This window comes from Danio rerio, chromosome 15, assembly GCF_052040795.2.
Source record: "Danio rerio strain M-AB ecotype USA chromosome 15, GRCz13ab, whole genome shotgun sequence".
NCBI lineage: Eukaryota > Metazoa > Chordata > Actinopteri > Cypriniformes > Danionidae > Danio > Danio rerio.
Genome location: NC_141035.1, coordinates 41,975,001 through 42,000,597, shown reverse-complemented (window position 1 = coordinate 42,000,597; position 25,597 = coordinate 41,975,001). Strand labels below are relative to the sequence as shown.

At 33.1% G+C, this 25,597-nt stretch overlaps 1 protein-coding gene across 10 annotated transcripts in view; it reads right to left on the bottom strand.

Annotated features, from left to right (window-relative positions):
* robo2 (roundabout, axon guidance receptor, homolog 2 (Drosophila)) overlaps nucleotides 1-25,597 on the bottom strand; it is an 848,620-nt gene that overhangs the window by 56,241 nt on the left and 766,782 nt on the right. For 5 of the 10 annotated variants that reach the window (XM_087283262.1, XM_087283263.1, XM_087283266.1 and 2 more), the window contains 5 exon segments: nucleotides 17,648-17,772; nucleotides 15,401-15,572; nucleotides 11,960-12,142; nucleotides 9,246-9,272; nucleotides 899-941 (listed from right to left, as the gene is read on the bottom strand). In XM_087283262.1, coding sequence (XP_087139388.1) covers nucleotides 899-941; nucleotides 9,246-9,272; nucleotides 11,960-12,142; nucleotides 15,401-15,572; nucleotides 17,648-17,772 — 550 coding nt within the window. 10 annotated transcript variants of the gene reach the window in all.

Below are 25,597 nucleotides of genomic sequence, written 5' to 3'. Positions count from 1 at the left end.
AGCTATTTAATCATTTGTAATAGTTTATAAATACATAATCTACATTTTCAATAGCCCTTTTACATAAAAGCAAAATGCATTTTAATGACTAATACCATACATATAATCTCATTTAAATGAAATATTTTTTGTAATAAATTAAAATGAATCAGCAATAAAGACAATGCTATGTATATGGTTATATGTTGTAAATGTATTACAGTATAAATATATTATTAGATATTATTTATATATATAAAATATCTAATAATATTTCACTTTTCAAGTCATAAGTTGTAATATATACTGTATTTAATTGCATATTAATGCAATAATTAGATAATGTTATATATAAATATGGACCTATATAATCTTGCCTTGATTACTGATGCAGATCCTCCTGGGATCACAGATTGTCTGTTTGACACCAGCAAAGTGCCCAATATCTTGAATATTTTTGGTTGAATTATTTCTTTATATCTGAACGAAGCCTGTTTTATTGGTTATGCAAAGAATTGTTCCGCATTGATGGACTCTGGCGTGACTTTTAGAAGGTTAATCAAGCTGCTGACCCATGAGAAACGGCTGTGTGTCACAAGAACTCTCACAGAAACCTATAGAAACAACCTTTCAATTCTCTCTTCCGAAGCGTCCCTTAAGATGAATTTCTAACAGTGCAGCGATGGCGCGAACCCTTAAAAGCGGAGTGCGGGCTGGAAGACGACTGCCTTGTAGAGGATAATGGTTTTGATGACCTTCCAGAGGATGATGGACAGAATATGAATGAGGTTTGGAATTGAGGGGCTGGTCTTTGAAGGTTAAAGGCAGGTGATTGGCACAAAGATAATAACCAGCGCTGTTTTGTGGCATGCTGAGGAATAACAAGGGGAAACGAGAGAGCAGATGACAGGAATCTTACCTCCCGTTGCTCATCAAGCCTCCATCAACACGCTGGAACGTCACTGGGGTCAGAAAAAGGGTAGAAAACAGAGAGAAAAAGACTGAGTCATCATTACATTCATTATAACAAGAAATCAATCACTTATTCTCGTCCTAATTCATGATTGTTTTGAAACATGAACATTTACACAGCTGGAAAGTTTGTACAAATGGCTCAGAACTTCTCAAACTGCAAAATAAATCAGCAATGAATGAATGAAATCATGGCAACTCCAATTTAGTCTATATTCCTTCACATTCTTGCCAAATGAAAGTGATTTTAAACAAATAGTGTTCAAAAAGAAACAATGAAGTAATGGATTATTGAGAAAAAGTAGTGTAAAATAATTCCATTTGACAAATGTTAATGGGATGCAAAACAACGTTGAACTCCATTCAAGTACAGATTGAAATGGCAAGAGTAAATAAATCAGAATTTACATTTTCGCTTTAAGATTACTTAACAAACATCATTTCAACTAGTCCAGGGTGACTCCTGGTCTGTTTAGACACCCTGCGGAGAATCCGAATTAGATCGGTGACATTTGCTCTCCACGGTTAACAATCCATCACCTCTTCTGACACACAAACAGTCCAGGCATTCAACTTGATGAACACTAACCAGCGTCCATCTCTCCTTTGAGCGCATAGTTTGTTGGGTTTATTTGCATTCACGGCTAATTCCAGAATCTGGCATTTCAGTAAATTGAGAACAAACACTAAAGGTATTTTCTCTCCCCAAGGGACTCGTTTTATGTGTGTGTGGGTCTGTTAAGTGCCTATCTACAATAGGACACATTGCTGACGCTTTGATGTGGCCCGTAGACTGGCGCTGGTCTCGGCTTTAGGCTGAGCTCCAGATAAGCACTCTCTCCAATATGAAAACTGATTACTCCTCTTTAATAAGCATTTACTGCGGCACGACAAAATCGCCCATATAAAAATTCCATCAAATCCTTCCTTCCCGCACAAGCGCAACTTGATTTAGCCTCACAGCGATGGCAGGTTTAAAGAGGGAAAGTGTGTGTTTGTGTTAACAGGTGTATTTGGATTATGCATTTTTAACACCCCGCAGCCTCGATCAAACACAAGTGCCTGCATATCTTTTCAGAACAAAAACACCCTCCCATCCTTTTGGCATTGACCGTCTTTCTTTGTTCTATAAACACTAAAATGTTCACAGGATTTGCAGTGAACCATGAAAATGAGTCGAAGACAGTTTGGCTCCAGAATAAAACAAAGATTCAAACCAAAGCTCATTGGTGCCTCTAAAAAAGGGGTGTCCAAGCTTGGAGGTCCAGTGTCCAGCATAGTTTAACTCCAACCTGCCTGGAAGTTTCTACTACACCTAGAAAGAGCTTGATTAGCTGGTTCAGGTGTGTTTAAATGGGGTTGGAACTAAAATATGTAGGACCCCAGCCCTCTAGGACAGAGTTTGGACTCTCCTGCTCTAAAACTTTGAACAAGTGTGATCTGTGTATGTAATAGAGGTCAGCTAGTAGGAGTTGTGTGAGTAAACATCCCTCCTCTGGCTTCACAACAACGGACAATAGAGAATGCAGTTTTTAGCCTCATTGTTAATTGATGCCTTATAGTATGTGTCTCTAACTGGAGTGGTTAAACTGGTGCCCTGATGAGAATGACGTTGAGGTGGGTAATAGAAGACAGGCAGTAGGAGGCTCTATTTAACAAACTTGTAAACATACCCGTCTTCCATGCTACATATGCCTGTTCAAATCTTGCTCAGAGTGATTTGAGTAAATATTGGTGCCATGATCCCAATACGAGAGAAATTGAGAGAAGGGGCCAGCTAGTAGGATTCTATGGTCTTTAGCATCTTTGCTAGCATCCCTGACTTTCTTGCTGAAGACTCCAATATGAATTCTTTTCAGAGCAGTGTGAGTCTAACGGGAGGATTTGTGTTGGTGCCGTGACCCGGATTGGAGAAAAGTCGATGAGAATTAGTTTAATGCATATCAGCTAGTATGAGTTGTGTGAGTAAACTCCATTCCCCTTGCTGCAAGACGCACAGTACTGACTGGACATAAGGAATGAGTCATTGAGAATCCTTGTTTGCACCGTAAATGCCAATCTGAATCCCTCCCAGAGTGTTGCAAGGAGAACTAGATGCATTGGATTGGTAGCTTGACCCAGATGGAAGTGAGGGTTGATGGGGGTAAGTGTAGGGTAGCTCTGTGAGCAAACCTCACTTTCATGGTCATAAACGGTGTACACTAGCAACTGAGGCTTGTAACGGTGGAGATTAGCATTCTTGGTAATACCTTCCCAATCCATGTATGCCAGCTCGAATGTTGATTAGTAGTACAAGAAGAATTGAAGGAGGTATACTGGAGTTGTGACCTGGATGGGAGTGAGGTTGAGTGGGGTTAGTGTTATAGAGGGCAGCATGTAAGATCTGTAAGAAAAAATCCTATCTCATTCCCTCAGTCACAAGATTATTAACAATCATTAACATCCTTGTTAGCACTATTCCATGCTAGATTTGCTTAAATCCTTCCCAGAGTGCTGCGAGAAGAACTGAAGGCATTGCATTGGTGACGTGACCCAGATGGGAGTGAGGGTAGATGGGGTAAGTGCAGGGGAGCTTTGTGAGCAAAACGTAATCCCCTGGTCATAAATGGGGTACACTAGCAACTGAGGTTTGTAACTGTTGTCATTACCTACAGTCACAAGAGGCACACTACTGACTGATGCTGGAGGCTACCATCATAAACATCCTTGTTAGCACTCTTCCAGGCTAGATTTGCCAATCTAAATCCCTCCCAGAGTGGTGCAAGAAGAACTGTAGGTATTGCATTGCTCCCTAGAAGCGAGTGAGGTTGAGGGTTGGTTTAGTTTAGGCGAGCTGTGTGAGCAAACATTACTTCCCTGCCTCCAAATGAGGTACAATAGCAACTGATGCTCGCAGCTGTGGTCATTAGCATCCTTCATAGCAACCTCCCATTTCAGGTATTCCAGTTCAAATGCTACTCAATAGCATGAGCAAAATTGAAGGGGATATACTGGTGTTATGACATGGATGACAGTGAATTTGAGTGGACGTTATGGAGAGCAGCTAGTAAGAGCTGCATAAATAAACCTAACTCCCTTAATCACAAGAGGCTCACTGACTGATGCTGGAGGCTACCATCATTAGCATCCTTGTTAGCACTCTTCCAAGCTAGATTTGCCTAAATCCCTTTCAGAGTGGTGCGGAAAAAAACTGAAGGAATTGCATTGGTGGCGTGACCCAGATGGGAGTGAGGATGAGGGGGGTTTACTGTAGGAGAGCTGTGCGAGCAAACCTTAATTCCCTGCTTACAAATGAGATACAATAGCAACTGATACTTGCAGCTGTGGTCATTAGCACACTTTTTAGCAACCTCCCATTGCAGATATGCCAGCTGGAATGCTACTCAATAGCATGACCAATATTGAAGGGGATATACTGGTGTTGTGACCTAGATGGGAGTGGGGTTAGTGTCATGAAGAGCAGCTAGTAAGAGCTGCATAAGTAAACCTAACTCCCCGACTCACAAGAGGCACACTGATGCTAGAGGGTGCAGTCATTAGCATGCTTGTTAGTGCTTTCCAGTGCCAGAGGTGCCAGTTCAAATACCGCTCAAAGCAGTGCAGGCAGATCTGGAGAGGTTAGACTGGTGGCGTGACCCAGATGGGAGTGAGGCTGAGGGGGTTACTGCATCGGAGATGAGTGTATAAACCTTATTCTTTTGACCAAAAGAGGTAAACTTACAACCGTTGCTTGAGGCTGTGGGTAAGGCACCAGTTCAGACCCTGCTCCGAGTGGTGCAGGTAGATCCAGAAGGGTTACAAATGCATAAGGAAGCACCCTATTCCCTTTACAAATTAAAATTATGAGGCACAATATTCAGTAACAACATTGTTCCTCATACAACACTATGTTCATTCATTCATTTTCCTTCAGCTTAGTCTCTTATATATCAGAGGTTTCCACAGCGTGATGAATCGTCAACTAATCCAGCATATGTTTTACATAGTGGATGCGCTTCCAGCCACAACCGAGTACTTTAAAACACCCATACACACACACACACACACACACACACACACACACACACACACACACACACACACACACACACACACACACACACACACACACACACACACTATGACCATTTTGTTTACCCAGTTCACCCATAACACGTCTTTGGACTGTAGAGGAAACTGAAGCACCCGGAGGAAACCCACACAAACATTGGGAGAACATGCTAACTCCACACAGAAATGCCAACTGGCCCAGTTGTAACTCGAACCAGCAAACTTCTTGCTGTGAGAAGACAGTGCTAACCACTGAGCCACACATTTGTAAACTAAAAAATGTAAACATTTGCATCACATCTCTTCTCGGGCAAGAGTCCTGTCAACAAACAGAACTCAAAGCAGTATAATAACTAAAGTAAATAGCACGGTTGCTTCAATGACTACACTACGCATCCTCCTTTTGTTTGTCTGAACTGCAGTGAGTACATGAACCAATATTTCTGAGTAAATTCAACATAATATGAGTTTTATTTTTCTTCCACGGGCCGTTGCCTCCGCGGGAATCACACACATGGGGTCTGGCGTGTCAGTAATGCACCTGAACGCTACACTTATCTGCTCAGCACATGGGTGCTGGAAACCGAGAAAGACGCCGTCCCCTGGGAGCCAACAACCTTGAAGCCCAGTGAAGCAGTGGCGGGGAGAGACCACTGGAGTGCATTAAAACGGAGACGAGGGATATTGAGGCCATACGACTTAGACACCTGACTGCCATGGTCTTATCTCTGGAAAAGTGGAGTGCAGTGGTGTCCTATTTTGCAGAGAGACTGATTTCATCTGTAATGAAGTTAGGAGCGAAACCCTCCAACAAGATAAAAGCACACCTCAGTCCCTGAGAGACCTGGAGCGAGCCTTAGTGATTTTTTTTTTCTTTTTGGCTTTTTTGTTATCAATTCACACTGTGATTGTGGCCGAGCGTGTGACTGGATCAGGTCATCACTGGTTAACCTCTGTAGGCCTGTGAATCTCCTGTATATCACGTCACTTGCGGACAAACCAACCATTGAATTACAAACATTTCGCTGCTATTGGGAACATAAAGTGGAAAATCAATGGCAGCGTGACCGTATTTGAGAATGGGAGGATATTTGATGGATTGAAAATCATGAGGTCGGTGGCAATAAGGTGATGTTGGGAATAGCACTCATACTATTTTCTGCAGTATATAGCAGACAAATGACATTTGGTAAAAGCAACAACAAACGACAATTTCCTATATATGTGTATATATATATATATATATATATATATATATATATATATATATATATATATATATAGGATATATATATAGAATTATTAGCCCTTCTGAATTATTTGAACCCCTGTATAGTTTTTTGAGCAATTTCTGTTTAACGATAAGATTTTTTCGACACATTTCTAAAAATAATAGTTTTATTAACTCATTTCTAATAACAGATTTACTTTATCTTTGGCATGATGACAGCACATAATATTTAACTAGATATTTTTCAAGACACTAGTATTCAGCTTAAAGTGCAATTTAAAGGCTTAACTAAGTTAATTAGGCAAGTTAGGGTGATTACACAAGTCATTGTAATGATGTTTTGTTCTGTAGAAAATCTGAAAAAATATTGCTTATGGGGGCTAATAATAAAAAAGAATCTAAGGAATCGAAAATCCTTGTAGAAAGCTTATGTATGTGATTATTCAAGCAAACAACCACTTATTTGCTAAGTGTTTTATTTTTATTTATTTATGTTCATTTAATTATTTTATTTAGTCATATGATCATTATTCATTTACATAATTATCATTATATCATTTCATTGATCATTAGTTAATGATTTGACTATTATTATTGATTATTATCTGTCATTTTTTTATGTTTTTATAGTATCGTTACTATTTTCCAGTGCTTAATTTGTGAATCGCGAGGTCCCGGAACAGATTGGGGTAAGGGATCCGGCATGCTACCCGAGATTGAAGAGGTGTCGCGCACGACAGTTATGAGCCAGGATGGGGGTTGGTTGTCGCGGACGAAAATGAGGAGAGTTGGGAAGTGGCAGAACAAAGTGAAAGTAAACAGCGAACCTGGGAGAAGGGCGGGTGAGGAGGTGCCGGATTAGATTTTAGAGGTGCTGGATCCGGCATGTTCTGGCACAATTTAAGGTTATTTTCCTATAATTACTGTTAAATTTTTATTTTATTTTTCCATATAGAGTGGAGGATCTATGACGTCAATTTGTATGCAAAAACCCAGAAGCGAGTTTGCATTTTAGCAGTCCCTCGTCCCAAAGTCAATGGGTTTTTCAAATGGGATTTTGGTTAAATCGGTTAAGTAAAGTCCGTGGCTACCACAAACTCAAGATACTTTCACGTTTTATTATACGACATGAAGCACATCAGTTACAACACACTGTTGATTTTTTTAAATCTGTTACGCTTCTTTAAAAAGACGGTTGCTATCAAGTTGGTAATACGTCATTAAGCTGAGCTGATCTGGAACGCAGCCTGCTTGTATTAGGCATATGGATTTGTCTGTGATGAAAGTATTTTCATGAATAGTATTTTCTAGTTTGTAATATTTTTTCTAATGGGGAGTTCATATTGTGTGTAGATAATTCCTTCACTTTTAAAGACCGTCAATACAGATTCATTTGTTGATATATATATATATTTTTTTTTATTAAATGACATTATGAAGATACTGCTTACCAGTGCAGCCTGTCTCTGTTTGGGTATTGGGCGGCCCTGCTGGCTTGTTGTCTGGATAGCCAGAGAAACAGGCCTTTTCTGACAGGATCTTGTGTGTCCGGGGCTAGATCTTATTTATTTGGCATGTGTTCCAACAATATTGACTTTAAAAAGGTTTAAAAAATTACAAACTGATTTTATTTTAGACAATATAAAACAAATAAGACTTACTCCAGAGGGAAGAATATTACAGGAAATACTGTGAACAATTCCTTGCTCTATTAAACATTGTTTGGGAATTATTTTAAAATGGTAGGGCTAATAATTCTGACTTCAACTGTATATATACAATACTACGAATAATACTGAATAATACAATATTCAGTATTTTAGTATCATATCCCAAAGACAGCCTATTTTTAATTTAGCCCATTGTAGAATAAAACATACAGAAGCATATTTCACTAGAGGGAGATGGAAAAACCTTCAGAAAACATGTTGACAACCTCGCATGGTGAGAACAACTGAATCCCATATGTAAGTTTGTTCAAGCGGATAATAACATAGACAGCAACGAATCAAAGAGCGGAGAACTCAGAAAGAGAACAAAAACAATTCACAACACCTGCACAAGCAAGAAATCTGAAAGAGAGAATAGGAGAACAAAAGAAGGATAAAGATGAGATGGAAAACCCACATGAGGAAATCAGAACAGGTGACCACCACTGAAAAAACAATGACCTGAAGAAAAGGAGAAAGAAACACAAATGGAGAACCGCAGGATCTTGCAGCTCACAGATCTACTACCTGACTTTGATACAAGTTTATAAGGGGGTCTAAAAAAATAAATAAGTAACATTGTGGGTTTTAGAGTTTATACACAGACATCATCATTTTTAGGTTTGACCTTGTTATTTCGTAGAAAAAAAAATCGATGTAATTACGTATTTTGGAAAATAAAACAGAATAGTCAATAATATTCAATAATCAATAACAAAATATTTAAAAATGAAAATAATTTAATAATAATAATAATAATAATAATAATAATAATAATAATAAACCAAAATAAATATATAAATAATAAAAATAAAATTATTTAAAATTATTTAATACAAACATTTAAAAGAAAAAAATTAATGAATTAAAAATGGATAATAATAAATATTATAATTAAATAATAATAAATATAAATAAATAATCAAAACAAAGAAATAAAATAAAGTATAAACATATAAACAATTAAATCCATAATAAATATTAAAAACAAAAAAACATAAAAAAATAAATAAATCTTATTTAATAAATACTATAAATACTATATAATAAATATATAAATTAAATAATAAAAAAATCAATAATATTAAAAATAATAAATATATAAAAATAATTAAATAATAATATTAACAATAACAACACAAAATAAATATTATATCAAAATATCAAAAGAGATCAAAGTCAGGTAGGCATCATCTAAAGACCTGTGACTATGGATCATGAAAAAGGGATATTGCAAAGGAAAGAAAGATAAATGCAGGAACAAGGGATGGTGGTTTCAAAAAGACGGGACAAATGAACAGTACCTGCAGGGGTGAAGGTGAACGACTGAACTGCAAAAACAAGAAGACAGAGAAGAGTGTGTGTTAAAAAGCCTGCAGTGCTCAGTCGGGCTCTGGAAGGTTTGTGTGTTTCTGTGCATGATTATCCGCATGCATATCGGAGTGTGTTTGGAGGTTTTGCGTTATGCCATCAGAGTCAAGACAGCAAGACAGCAGCCAAAGGAATGAGACAAGCACTCTAACACAGAAGACACACAAACATACTTAAAATAAAACGAAACAAATCAAATAATAAACAAAAAAGGATAGTGTTTCAGTGGCGACAGGAGCTTTTCAAGAACAGGAAAGCAAAGAAATGTGCACACTTTTTTATATATATAGCAGTCAAGCGGTTAAAAAAAGGTGTGTGAATGAATTATCTGTTCAACACCTATTCTCATCTATTCTCATTCTGATTTTTTTTTTATTCAAATGTTGACAACTGTATATTTCTGCAATGCTGCTTTAAAAACTAATCTAAAACAGCGAAATTACCTATAAACAATATTGTTTAGAACAGTATTTTAATAATAGAATAGTGTTTAGAACAGTGTTTTTAAATAATAATAATAATAATGATAATAATAATAATAATAATAATAATAATAATAATAACAAAAACAACAACAACAACAATAATAACAATAGTAATAATAATCTAATATAATATTAATATTAATAATAATAATAATAATAATAATAATAATAATAATAATAATAATAATAATAATAATAATAATAATGCATCTATATCATCACTAAATCAGCATATTTTTAAAAGAAGACTGAAGTAATTATAATAAAAAAATAATTTTAAAATACAAAATGTATGAAAAATTTTCATTTTTTTTACTGTATTTTGAATTTTTTTTAAAAAAATGGTGATTTTTTCATCAACATATCACATGATTAAAGTCCCGCCAATTTGCAAACTTGACCAATCATCATTTAGCAAAGCTGCAACACATTCAAATGCTTTTTAAAATGTAAAACATGACCACAAAAAGCTGTTTTTAAACAGTAAAATAAACACTATAGAAATTATTATTATTTTTAATTAGTTTTTTTTTTTTATATGAGTTTGATTCAACTCTTTGCTATTAATAGACCATTACTATGACTCATGTCCTTCTAACTGCTGCTTATTAATAGGGTCACACTTCACAATAAGTTATTATTAGTTGATATACTTACTACCATGAACTAACATTTACTATCATTTATTAATCGTAGTTCAAGATGTACTAATGCCTTAATAAAATCTAAATTCATGCTGGTTAACATCATGCACTGTGAACTAACATGAACAAACAAATTTTCACAGTATTTTCATTAATTAGCATTACATAACATGAGCAAATACTGTAAGAAATGTATTGTTCATTGTTTGTTCATGTTAGTAAATGCATTAACTAACATTAACTAATACAACCTTATTGTAGAGTGTTACCTATGATAGTTATTAATCCAGTAATTGGGTATTGGCTAGGATAATGGATAATGACAGTGGTTCTCAAACTGTGGTACACGAACCACTAGTGGTACGCAGGCTTCCTTCAAGTGGTACGCAGAGGAATCGCTGAATATTTAAAGTTGAAAAACAAACACATATTTAACCCTTTGACGCATACGATAACACCAGTGTGATCAGTATATTGATTTTAATAGGCTTAACCTGTTATTGTATTGTCAATTTTCTAATGACTGTTATGTATTCTACCATTTGAAGCTAATTTCCTCTCCATACTTGTAACGGTTGTTGGGGGCCATATTTTTATCCCATATTTTTATATCTCAATGTTTACATGTAAGGTTTAATGACTTTTTTCTAACACACAGAGCCTACTCTAACGCGCAGTAAGCAAATATAATTTCTAAGATATACAAACAAGTCACATATACATGCAACATCTATTTCAAAATTGATCAAAAAGAGTTTACATATGAATATGATGACATATAGCTTATATTTATAATGTCAAAGACATTTGCACGTTTTGATTTTTACTTTAGGAACAGTGCCATTTTTTATTCACTTTTATAAGCACATCTTAATTTGTGTAGCGTTAATGTTCAAACTATTTAAAATATTTAAAGAGGCAGAAAATAATAAACATTCATAATAATTTTAATTAATCTGTCTCGTTTTTGAACTGTGCAGTGCTGTAGCTGCTTAATTAGGTCTGCTAAGCTACTGTATTTTAATACTGGTCATTGTTTATGGTGGTACTTGGAGACTTTTTTTCTGAGGTGGTACTTGGTGAAAATAGTTTGAGAACCACTGATCTAGAATTATATAAGCAGCCAGTATCTTAATAATAGGCAGACAAAAATCTAATAATCAGCCACTCATTAATAGTAAGATATATATATATATATACACACACACACACATGTACATAGTCATGTTTTTAGAAATAATACGTCAAAATTAAGTTATTTTTTCTTTAAAACAAGCAAAAATATGATTATTTTGTTTACCCCATTGACAGATATTATTTATTAAATTATTTCACACAAAAATATGACAAATTGTCTAGTTAAAATGCGTTCTGATATAAGAATTGTAAGATATTTGGACTAGAATCGAGACCAAAATCTAAAATTAAGACTTTTTAATGTAAATGTACATCAAGAGAACGTGTGCTTCCTGTTCCTGTGTCTCCACAGTAAGTGTGTTTGCATGTTCTGCTGTGTACCTGCGTAATTGCTGAGTCCCTTTCTCTTCTTCCTCCTCCAGTAGAGCCAGATGCTGAAGCCCATCAGAATGACCCAGCAGGCCCCGCCAATGCCCGCGATGAAGGCCGGCTGTTTCACCACATCCGTGATCTGCTCTGTGATGCTGTTATTCCTGCTAATCATCACATCGCGGAAGTCTTTACCTACAGAATCACACACGAACACAGGAGAAAACCAAAAAGTGTGTCTGAGTTTCTAAATTAGTTTAATAGCAAAAAAACAAAACATTTGTGCTCCAGTGAACATCAGACTCAAATTGAATTAACTCAACTAGAGCGCTAAAACAGCTCATCACCTTGAGCTTTAGCGTTTCTTCAGTGAGCAGATGGTGAATTTATATATATATAATTAAATAACTCAAAATGTTGGATAAATAAGACATATTAGTTACAGGCAGCACATCTGATTTCATTACTGTCATTCCATTTTGGCGGTTCTTGATGCGTTAACTGCATCAAGTCTATTAAATAAAAGCACAACTGTTTCATGTTCATTTAAAATGTTGATGTTATATATGTTAGTATAGAGCCTAACATACAATAAATAAATACTTTCTGATGGATATTTCCTTTATTTATCAGGGGTCACCACAGCAGAATGAACCATCAATAATTAAATATTGTACAAGTAAATTAAAAACAATGTATCAGCAAAAGTTCAAACTAATATTTACTAATATCAATGCTGAGGAGTCTTTTTCTTTGCATTTTAAATTTAATTCATGTTAAATTAAACTTATTTTTATTATTTATTAGAATTAGATTAGATTAAACTTTATAGTGATTACACACGTACAAGACGACAAAATTTAGTTTAGGTCTGCTAGGAGTGCAAAAGCAGCAAGTGCAGGATATAGGTATAAGTGCAGTTATAAAAAAACGATGGTGATATTTACAGATGGATGCACTGTGAACATTATATACAGGTCGAATTTACTTTAAACAGAGATTTACAATAGATGAATATATGTACAGGTTACTATTATAAATCAGCGGTATGCAGATAGATATGAACATAATAACGTATATGTACAGTGAGTACCATATGTACAATTCAAGATGAATTAGTGCAACGTAGTGTGATGAATATGTGCACTTTTAAATGTGCAATTTTTAAATAATAAATATTATGTTCAATTTAAAACACTTAATTCAGTTTATTTTGTGATTTACATATATATATATATATATATATATATATATATATATATATATATATATATATATATATATATATATATATTGGCTCATTTACATTCTGTGTTGATTCACTTCAATTTAATCACTCGATACAGACATTTGAAGAGAAAAAGTAAGACATTACAGAATGTTTTCTAATATATTTTTCCAAAGGTCATTTTTTTTGTTTGTTTGGCTGGAATCTAAAAAAAAAAATAAATAAAAATTAATAAATTAATAAAAAACAATAAAAATAAAAATAAATAAATAAATAAATAAATAAAAATAAATAAATAAAATAAAATAAAATAAAATAAAATAAAATAAAATAAAATAAAATAAATAAATAAATAAAATAAAAATAAATAAAATAAAATAAAATACAAATAAATAAATAAATAAATAAATAGATAAGCCAAAAAGAAAATGAATGAATGAATGAATGAATGAATGAATGAATGAACAAACAAGCAAGCTGAGGCAATTGTTATTATACAATCTAACCTGCCTGGTTATCATAATTAACCTAGCTAAGCTTTTACATTGCACTTTAATTTGACAACTAGTGTCTTGTAAAATAAATAGTAAAATATAATGTATTGACTGTTATAATAGCAAACATTTTATAAATTAATTTTTTTAAATTAGTTACTATAAATATTATGTTTAAAAACCTGTTTGAAAAAAAAAAACTTCTCTTCGTTTCACAACACTTGGGAATTAAAAAAAAAAAATCACAGAACTAATAATTTCTTCAACTGCACTTACATTGTCTTATAATATTGCTTCTTTTCTATTATTTTAAGTATTTTTTTTTCCTGAAAAGACGGTGAGACACACACACGTCCACACAAGCGGTGGTCTTGATAAATAGTCTATCAGCCCCTGGCTGTGCGTGAAGATGGATAGTGAGCTTGACATTTGGGAATAAGGGCATGTCACCGGCCAAATCATCACTTATGGGTCAAACCAGTCACAACCTGCTACAACTCACATAACTCACACTGTGAACACACAAGGCACAGGGGGGAAAAAATTAAATCCACGGCCCTGACCGTGAGATTCAATTCTGATTCCGGTGACCCGACTCAAAACCATCCAGTGAACGGTAAATGCGAGGCAAAAATGTTGCCAAAACACATTCCTGCTGTGTTTTGAGATAAACAGAATGGGGCATTAGTTTACTGTCCAGGGGTATTTTTTATAAATGTGGAGTACACACAAAATAGGGGCTAAAACATGTATACACCAACTACCATGCAAAAAATAGTCTAAAAAAACTATAAAAAAACATTTATATGCTGAAAACGTACACAGAGAATATACGCAGCTAAGTAAACTCTTGCATCTAAAATAAACATAATAAATTAAAATAAACACGTTTAACTTAAATATTGACTTAATTGAACCACTTTAAATCATCATGTGAGCCATGATCAATAATAAACAAATGAACATTTATTCTGGTGTAGGTTGACTTTTAGGAATGTTACTACACAAATTTGATTTGATTTTAATTTGTATCTGCTGTAAATCATATTATCCGATTGTTCATTACTTGATATGAAATTGCATATTAGTCAACTTAACTGGTACATTAAGCACTTGATTATGTAATATTTAAATAAAAACATAAAACATGTTGCTCCAGGGTGAATTTCGTTGCATGTTTCATATTTTCAGGGCCGGCGCGTCCATAGAGGCGACCTAGGCGGCTGCCTAGGGCGGCAGAATACAGAGGGCGGCGTCCCCGACACAACCCTCACCTCTTCCGCCCTCAGTTATATCTGCATCTAGGACGGCGTCCGCGACATTACCCTCACCACCCGCGCCCTCAGTTATATCCGCGTCTAGGGCGGCGTCCGCGACACTACCCTCACCACCCGCGCCCTCAGTTATATCTGCGTCTAGGGTGGCGTCTGCGACACTACCCTCACCACCCGCACCCTCACTCAGTTATGTCTGCGTCTAGGGCGGCAGAATAGGGAGGGCGGCGTCGCTCGACACCCTCCCCCCCGGTTTCACTTTAGGGTTGAGGGTGGCATAACCGTCCTTTGCCTAGAGCGGTAATTTTCCACATAAGTAAACATATCTATCGCATTATTAAGATAAATTGATTAATCAATTCTTATTTTACAATGATGGATCATGGAAATTTGTGGAAACAGGCATGCAGTGTTGAGTTTGACAGATAAAAAGCTGAGAATTAAACATTTCTGGTACCAATGATGATGGTTTGTGGTTCGCTCTTCACTCCGACCCCGGCGCTGGTGCTAGCGGCCACCTCCACCCGATACTGGACCCCCGCCTGGAGACCCCCAACCACCACTGAGCGGATCGCTGCGTCCACCGTCTTATTCACATGAAAACGGGTCTCATTCCCCAAACACCAGATCTGAGAGAGATAGAAGAGGGTTAACTAACTGCACATGACAACTCTTTGTGACTTGAACAATATAAATAAATGTAATAAACAAAATAAACTATTGAAAACTATTGAGGATTTAAAACAATTATAATAAATAAATAAATCTGCTAAGCACATTTCATTAATAATCTCTTACAATGTAAAGTAATAGAATGTAAAACAATATACCACAACATAACATAACAAACCATAACATAACATAATGTAACGTAATGTAATGTAATAGCCTTAATGCATATTTCAGTAATCATCTCTTTTAATGTAAAGTAATATAATGTAAAACAACATAACATAACATAACATAACATAACATAACATAACATAACATAACATAACATAACATAACATAACATAACATAACATAACATAACGTACTATTACATAACGTAATTTAACGTAGCATAACGTATCGTAACTTAATGTAGTGTAACTTAATGTTACAAAATGTAATGTAATAGTTGATAATGTACATTTCAGTAATCATTTCTCCCAATGTAAAGTAATATAATGTAAAAAAGAAATATCAGAAAAAATGTATTGTAATTGACGAAACGTAACATAATATAATGTAATATAATATAATAGTTACTAAAGAACATTCCAGTAATAATCTCTCCCAATGTAAAGTAATATAATGTAAAATAATATAGCGTAACATAACATAACCTATTACATAACGTAATGTAATGTAACGCTATGTAACGTAATTTAATGTAAAGTATTGTAACATAATATAATCTACTGTAACATAACAAAATGTAATGTAATAGTTAATAATGCATATTTCAGTAATCATCCCTTCCAATAAAAAGTAATCTAAATGTAAACCAATATACCGTAACGTAATGTAACGTAACGTAACGTAACGTAACGTAACGTAATAGAATGTAACGCAATATATAAAAAAATCAAAACTTGTTTATTAATAAAGCGTAAATATTATATATATATATATTAATGCATGTTTTTTGTAGCTTGTATTATATTTTTAAAAAGAGTCTTTTATTTTATCTTAAACCATGGTGACACACACACATACAGTAGATGCAAACATTAGATCTGAGCGACAGAGAGAAGTCAATTTCTATTTGATTGGGTCTTATTAACAAAATGTTATTTTGTGTATGTGTGTGTGTGTGTGTGTCAGCTTTTGTTTTATAAATGAGAGCCATTTTGCACAAAAAGTAAATAAGTAAAGCAATCATCTAGTATTTGTTTTTATCCAGAACAAATTATTACAGTTATAATTTATTTAATTCAATCACCATGAAACAACCTGGGGGTTTATTAAATGCTTAGGAAGAATGAAAATGCAGGAACTAAAACCACTGAGTTTCCAATGCAGTTCAATAAAATAAAATAAAATAAAATAAAATAAAATAAAATAAAATAAAATAAAATAAAATAAAATAAAATAAAATAAAATAAAATAAAATAAAATAAAATAAAATAAAATAAAATAAAATAAAATAAAATTATTAATTACAAATAAAATTATTTGTGAAGTCACTATTTTATATTATATTATATTATATTATATTATATTATATAATATTATATAATATTATATAATATTATATTATATTATATTATATTATATTATAACTAAGAATGCGATTTTATTATGATTTTTCATTCATACTGAAAAAATAACAGTAAATAGTAATAAGTAATAAGTTCCGGAGGAAACCCACACGAACATGCACAAACGAACATGGTAGAACATACACACTCCACATAGAAATGCCAACTGAACCAGTCGAGGCTCGAACCAGCGACCTTCTAGCTGTGAGGCGATCATGCTACTCACTGTGCCACCATGACGCCCATAATATAATATAATATAATATAATAAATAAAATAAAATAAAATAAAATAAAATAAAATAAAATAAAATAAAATAAAATAAAATAAAATAAAATAAAATATAATGTTAAGTTTAAGGTAAGACTAAAATGTTTCATTAGCACTATGAATAATGCAAAATTTCTCCAGATTAAAGAAATAAATGAAATGAATAATAAGTGTTAATTGTTGTTCACCTTGTACTCCTGTATGATGCCGTTCTGGTGTTCTGCAGGCGGAGGGTCCCAGGAGATGCTAATAGATGTGCTGTTCTGGTTGCCCACAGTGAGTACAGTCACCTGCTGAGGAGGAGCACTGGGCGCTGCAAAAAAATACACACAAAAAAAAAAGCCTCAAGGCTCTGGTGTACTTCAATATAATACAAGCCACATGAATATGAAATCAAGCAGCAGAGCTTCATCACCGCAAATATTGACATTCTGCACTTTTCCGAACAGATTAGGCTTCTTTCAGCCTGGGTCTGGCATTGTTTGGCAAAGGATTGATGTACATGGCCGTGGCACGCTCTCATCCTGCTTCCTCTGAAAGAGTCACTGTGTTGGCATTAAGCAGTGCATGTATGTGTGTTGAGCTTTAGTGCACGAGTTCATTAGAGGAGGATTTTCTTCAGCCTGACACTGACGCTTCTTCACATCTCACTATCGTTTCATATCCTGGCTTTGAAAGGAGGGATTTACTCCAAAAACACATTTACTGAGAGACAATGAGATGCTGAGCCACGCCAAACAACATGGATTTAAATGCAAAAATCTGACTGGCATTCAGGTATGAGGAGAAACATACTGACATTATTACATGTAGGGGTTGTAAAATACTTCTGTCATTTGACTTGATTACTGTACTTACTGATGTATTTTGGGGATTTGTGTGTTGTATTTGTTTCTTCTGTAATTTGTGTTTGTTTTTTACTCAATTAGAATTCACAATGACTTCTCGTACGTTTTTCTGGAGAAGAAACTGTAAATTTTTATACTAATAATTTCATAGTACTAGTTATAATTTTAAATGTAATTAAAACACTTTCATTTAGAGCGTTTGTTTGTTTTCAGACAAGTTTATATCAATTTTTAGACAACACAACGTCAAAGTTTTAACATTAGATGATTTAAGAAATCAGAATTTAGTGGAATAACCTTGACTTACAAACCACAACAAATGAAAACATTTGTTATTCTGACACGAAAATAAAATAAAATAAAATAAAATAAAATAAAAAAATAAATAAAAATAAAATAAAATAAAATAAAATAAATCAAAATAAAATAAATTTAAATTAAATTAAATTAAATTAAATTAAATTAAATTAAATTAAATTAAATTAAATTAAATTAAATTAAATTAAATTAAATTAAATTAAATTAAATTAAATTAAATTAAATCCAAAACATATATAAAATAATAAATACACACAAACATACATAACATTTTCTAAATCACTCAAATTATTTATTTAATATTATTATTATTATTATTATTATTATTATTATTATGGGGTGGCACGATAATATATTATAATATGTTCGCGTGGGTTTCCTCCAGGTGCTCCGGTTTCCCCCATAGTCCAAACACATGCGCTATAGGTGAACTGAATAAGCTAAATTGTCCATAATGTGTGTGTGAATGCAGGAGTGTATGGGTGTTTCCCAGTGTTGGGTTGCAGCTGGAAGGGCTGTATGAACAGTGGTTCATTCATAAAGGGACTAAGCAGAAAAGAAAATTAATGAATATTATTATTATTTTATCAAAAATATTTATGAATTAAATATTAAAAATATGATCAGACCATAGAATAAAACAAATATTAACAGTTTACTCAAAAACCATACCTTATAAATCCAACAAATCCAGAGAAACTGAGAATTTTGAATTAGCCTTTTGCCGTCTGTTTAGTATATTGGCAGAATGCAATATATTGAGTTCAAGTAAAAATAAGAGTAACGCAAACTTTTTAGTTAATATTTCAGTGCACAAAATGAAAAATTAACGTAAGATTTTTTTAAATTAAAATGTTTCATTATTATATGATTCATTCATTTAAATTCCATAACTTCATTAGTATATTGATCTTAATAGGACTGTATAAATGGCCTTATAATTATATACTAACTACTATATACTTAAAACAAGAGTTTCCCCTTAAGAGTTTTTTTGTCTACAACTCAGCAGCATTTTAATTGTTGTTTTTGCATTTAATAAATGTATTTGACCTTTGGAGCTGCATCTTTCTTAGTTTTGCCCTTTTAAACAAACTTTTGTATGTCTGTATGAAAATCTACTTTACATCAATTTAACATTAGATAAGATAATGACCCAATATGATGAAACAAGAATCTCTTCTCTTGCTTACATTTCTGCTGAACTACATTTACTTTTGTAACTCTTTTTTTATATTATATTTGTTGTAGTTTTCGTTCCAAAGCACAAAGACTACAATCACATGGGTGAACGGTAACAAGACAAAGACACACATAAAAAAGACCAACAAAAAATAAATAAAAAACAACATAAAACAAACAAATACATAAAAGAAAAACAAAATAATAAAAACAAATAATCAAACAAACACAACAAAAATAAATAAATAAACATACAAATAAATAAAATATTTAAAATAAAGTAAAATAAAATAAACAAAATGAAATCAAACAAATAGATGAAGAAAATAAAAGAATTAACTAATAAATAATAATAAAAAATAATTAAAATAAATAAAATAAAATAAATAAAATAAAATAATTAAAAAATAATAATAAAAAATAAAAAACTAATAAAAAATAAAAAATAAAAAAAATTAAAAATAAATAAAATAAACACATAAATAAAATAAATACAATTAAATTAAATAATTAAAATAAATAAATACAAATAATAAAATAAACAAATAAATAAATAAACAAACAAATGTTATGAATAAAAAAATAAGTAAATAAATAAAATTATTAAAATAAACAAACAAACTAACAAATAAACTTCTTCAGCTAAATAGAGTTTTGCACATAACCACTGCATCAAGTATAAACATGGGGGTTAAAATAAAAATATTACACACTATGACATTAAGAAATTATCAAAAATAAAAAGGTGACAGATACTTTTTAAATGCTAATGTGGAGACGTACTCGAGAACATTTTTTAGACTTTTGTACTTTTTACTCAGTATACTTTCACTTTGGAAGCATTTTGAGAACTCTTAACACCCCTGCAAACATCGATTGAAAAAAAGGCCAGTTGCTAATAAAAGACGCTGAAAAACTGAGTCTGTAATGTTCAAGTAAAGGACCCGGGTCTCTGTTTTATTAACCCCATCACAGCAACTCAGACGCAGACACAGGAAGGAAATGAAATAAATAATAGAGGTCTGTTGAGGAAAATAACATTTCTACAAAACTGTTTTTTTCTATCATTTCTTTGCCGCAACACAGCAGAATACTGACAGCTCAATTACGGTAAACTCTGTTCGCTCACTCGCTTTCCCTCTGACCTCCTCATAAATGGCACATATCCCAAAGCTACACTCATCCCTCACACGGGGCGTCCCATTTAACCCCCAAAGACCTGACAGGACAAACGGCAGCTCGCCTTCATCAAATTTGTGAGGCCGGATGGAAAATAACAGAGAAGTCCCAACTCAGTGAACTCTACATCAATCTTATAACAATGGAGACAATAATAGTCAAAGTTCAGAATATAAACAATATAACATAACATAATATAATATAATATAATATAATATAATATAATATAATATAATATAATATAATATAATATAATATAATATAATATAATAATCAGGAAATAGTAGTGCCTTTTAATCTGAGGCATTAAATATTCATTAAATGTGACAGGAATTATTTAAAATAAAATAAAATAAAATAAAAAAAAAAATAAATAAAAAAAATAAATAAAAAAATAAAATAAAATAAAATAAAATAAAATAAAATAAAATAAAATTAAATTAAATGTATTTTCTCAAAATTAAATTTAGTTAGATTATCACAAGTAATAACAGCAATAATATGAAAGTAAGATGTAATATCATATTAAGTAATTATGAATAATACAATATAATATAATATAATATAATATAATATAATATAATATAATATAATATAAAAATCTTTAAACTAGGTTATGATTTACTGTAAATAATAAAGTATTTTTCATATTGTCCTTATTTGATAATGCAAATAATTGATTAATTAAAAAAAAAAATTCTCAATATTAAGTGTGCAAATTTATTACATTTTGATCATACATTTTTTTAAATACCCTCAATATTACAGCATTTAATCTACTCATAATTTAATCAAAAATCATATTTTTTAAATTCTAACACAACAAATGCATTACATTAAAAAATACTGTAAATGTTATAGCAATTAATCTAAAATCAATGTTTAAGTTCAATTAGGAGCTTAATATAAAATAAAATAAAATAAAATAAAATATTCAGGAAATAGTATAGCCTTTTAATTTGGGGCATTAATTATTCAGTAAGTAAGTAAATATAATAATAATAATAATAATAATAATAATAATAATAATAATAATAATAATAATAATAATAATAATAATAATAATAATTTCACACACAAAAAATGTAAGTTGACTTAGAATCTCTCATTAATAATGAAAAATATGAACAATTATATATGTATATATTTAATTCTTAATATTATTATAACTTATTATAGCTTATTATTAAGAGTGCAAATTAATTTAGATTTTTATCATACATTTTTTTTAAATACGTTAAATATTATATCAATTAATCTACTCATAATTTAATAAAAGTCATATTGATAATAATTCTAACATAAAATTGCATTACATTTCTGTTTCTGTTTTTTATTTCTATGCTATACTGAAAAACAAACAACAAAATAACCACATCGCAGGTGACAAAAAAATCCTCCCACAACAATACAGCCAATGTCATTCAAAGTTAATGCCGCAAATCATTTAGGAGCTTATCATTATGCACATTTGAGCCAAACAATACATATTTCTCATTTGGGGAGCGATGGCGCAGGAGATGCTAATAGCGCCATTAGCCGTGTGATGTATAGCCAGTACGGATGTGACCTCTGTTTCACTGCCGCTACAGAATCCCGCAGGCGAACGCTGATGAAAAAAACACTGTGATGTTAAAGCAGGCTAATATCGAGACCCCAGGCAGGCGGCGCAGCTTTAGCTAACAGAATGTGAAGAAATGCTACTTCACTTTAGCATGCCACTAATCAATGTGTGATAATGACCCTCGGGAAAAAACACCCATCGAGGAGCTGATTATTAACCATAAAATGGATTAAAAACACTGGGCGTTTTCTGAAAGGGGCTGTTTCACCTTTTCAACCTCTATTTGCAAAAATTTTACCACAGGGAATAATAATAAAGGACACTTTATAAAGAAACAGCTTAAGCTAGTCTGCTTAGCTATATTATAGCATATACTGCAGATGATTTACATGTTGGTTTGTGTTTATGGGTTTATACCAAATAGAATTTTCTAGCATCTTGACAGCTTAATTTAGCATATCGCTAAGATTTTAACACATGCTTATATTTCTGTCTCTAATATTTCATCCACATAGCATGTTGCTAATATGATTAGGTTACTAATATGAGTCTTGAATGAATTAGCACATTGATCTGTATTTTAACATGACACTAGCTCATACCTGCCAACATTCGGATAATAAAATCCAGGAGATTTTATCCGGGTGTGCGTGCGAAGTGTCCTGGGGGAGGTGGGGGGAGTTGGGGGGCGAAGAGCTGGGGGACGGTGCACACGGGGAGCGGGTATGAAGATGGTTGGACGCTGGGTTCAGTGCGCATAGGGACTAAACCAAAAAACTAACCGGACTTTACCAAAAAGCTGAGGAGCGGGGTAGGGGGTTGGGTGGTAGAAAATTCTGGGAGTTTTCCGAGAGACCAATGGGCGGGAGATGGGTCTGAAATACGAGAGACTCCGGGAAAAAAAGAGACTGTTGGCAGGTATGCACTATGCACTTATTTAGTATGTTGCTACAATTAGGATGCACATACTGTAGCATATTTAGTACATTGTTGGCATGGTGCATGTTTTTAGCAAGTTGCTGACATGTTTAATAATGCTAATGTTGTAACAAGTTGTTTGCAAGTTTGTAGCATGTTGCTAGCAAATATGTCTTCAAATATATCTTCACTACAACGACATATTTGGCATCTTAAGTTATCATTGAACTAGTAACATGCTATAACACATAAAATGTATTGAGCTGCACAGTCCTTCTTTAAATATTTTGTTTTAATTGTATGATAGCTGAGACCAAGTTTAGCAAGTTGCTAACACGTTTAATATTGTTGTTGCAACAAGTTATTACTGTGTTTGTAGTGTTTTAGCACGTTGCTATAATTTTAGTCAATTATTCATTTAAGGCTTAGTCCCTTTATTAATCAGGGGTCGGCACATTGGAATTTACCACCAACTTATCCAGCACGTTTTACGCAGCGGATGCTCTTCCAGCTGCAACCCTTCACTGGGAAACATCCATACACACTCATACACTACGGACGATTTAGCTTACCCAATTCACCTGTACCGCATGTCGTTGGACTTGTGGGGGAGCACCCAGAGGAAACCCACGGGAACATATAGAACATGCAAACTCCACACAGAAATGGAAACTGACCCAGTCGGGGCTCGAACCAGCGACCTTCTTGCTGTAAGGCTATAGTGCTACCCACTGCACAACCATGTTGCCCGCATGCTAATCTCACAAATATAATAGCAAAAAACTGCCATATTTTGCTGTACACACACATGATTATTATAAAAACTCCAGTGTTTTTTAACAATACTGTAGTAAAATGTTTTATATTGTATATATTATAGTATTTACAATTCTTGATGCATGCTATTACATACTTTAGTATTAACTATAGTTAACAGATAATCTAATACTGTAGTATACAATAGTTTTTACAACAGTAAACTGTGGTGTATTGAACACTACCTGACAAAAGTCTTGTTGCCTACTCAAGTTTTAGGAACAACAATAATAACTGGACTTCTAGTTGATCATTTGGTGTCAGAAGTGGCTTATATGAAGGTAAAGGCCTCTAGATTATGCTTATTTTAGCAAAATAAAATATGATCATGAAACTCCACAAAGAAACGCCAACTGAGTCGAGATTCGAACCAGCGACCCATCGATCTTCTTGCTGTGAGGCGACAGCACTACCTACTGCGCCACTGCCTCGGCTTTTTGGACTTCATTTTATCTTTATTTTTCACAGTCAATACCACTTTTTATTATTTATAAAAACTGATTTTTGCTATGGTAACAATGATCATAGAGCAAACTAGAGCTGGCTACAGAATTGGTTAAACTCAGCAAAATTCAGCACTTCTGTAAAAAGACTAAATAAAATGAAAACACTTTTGCTGTTTTCTGCTCAAAGTGGATGAAAAGAGGAAATAGAGAGCAGAAATGGAAGTGGCGAGCTCTAGAGAGAAGCTATAATTGTCTAATCAGACAATGGCCAATAAATCATCCTCTTCTGTGACTCTGACAAACCTTCTCAAGCACCACACAGTGCAAAACACGACACAAAAGAGGGCTATCGCGACCTGTGGGCCCCGTGATGCAGCTCCGCCAGGGGACCCGCTGTTTTGTCTTGCTCTGGTAATAGCGATGACATGCAGGTGTAGGGGCTTCAGGAGACCGAGCTGGTGTGTGAAGACGAGATACTGCTCTCCGTGGACACTCTGGCTAACAAATGAGCCTGTCATTGAGCTCAGACTTTAATCAGCAAACCTTCTGTGCTTGTGTGAGTGTGTGTGTGAATTTATGTCTCCAGAGTTCCATATGCCGTTTAAAAAACGATTCTCAAAAAGGCATTTTTTTGCAAGATTTATGTGTGGTAGCAGCCATCCCTTACATCTGGGAAAACATCTCAAATGCACTGCCGTGAATCCTGGACATTGGTCAAGTTTTAGTAACAACCTGTCTGTCTGAGCTACAGTAATCCAAGGTGGTGTCTTGGGATCAGATTTTTTGGCAGGATATTAAAATTTAAATTAGACAAAAACTGAATTTAAAGTTTAGCATTAACTTTATTTTTAAATAAATAAGTAAATA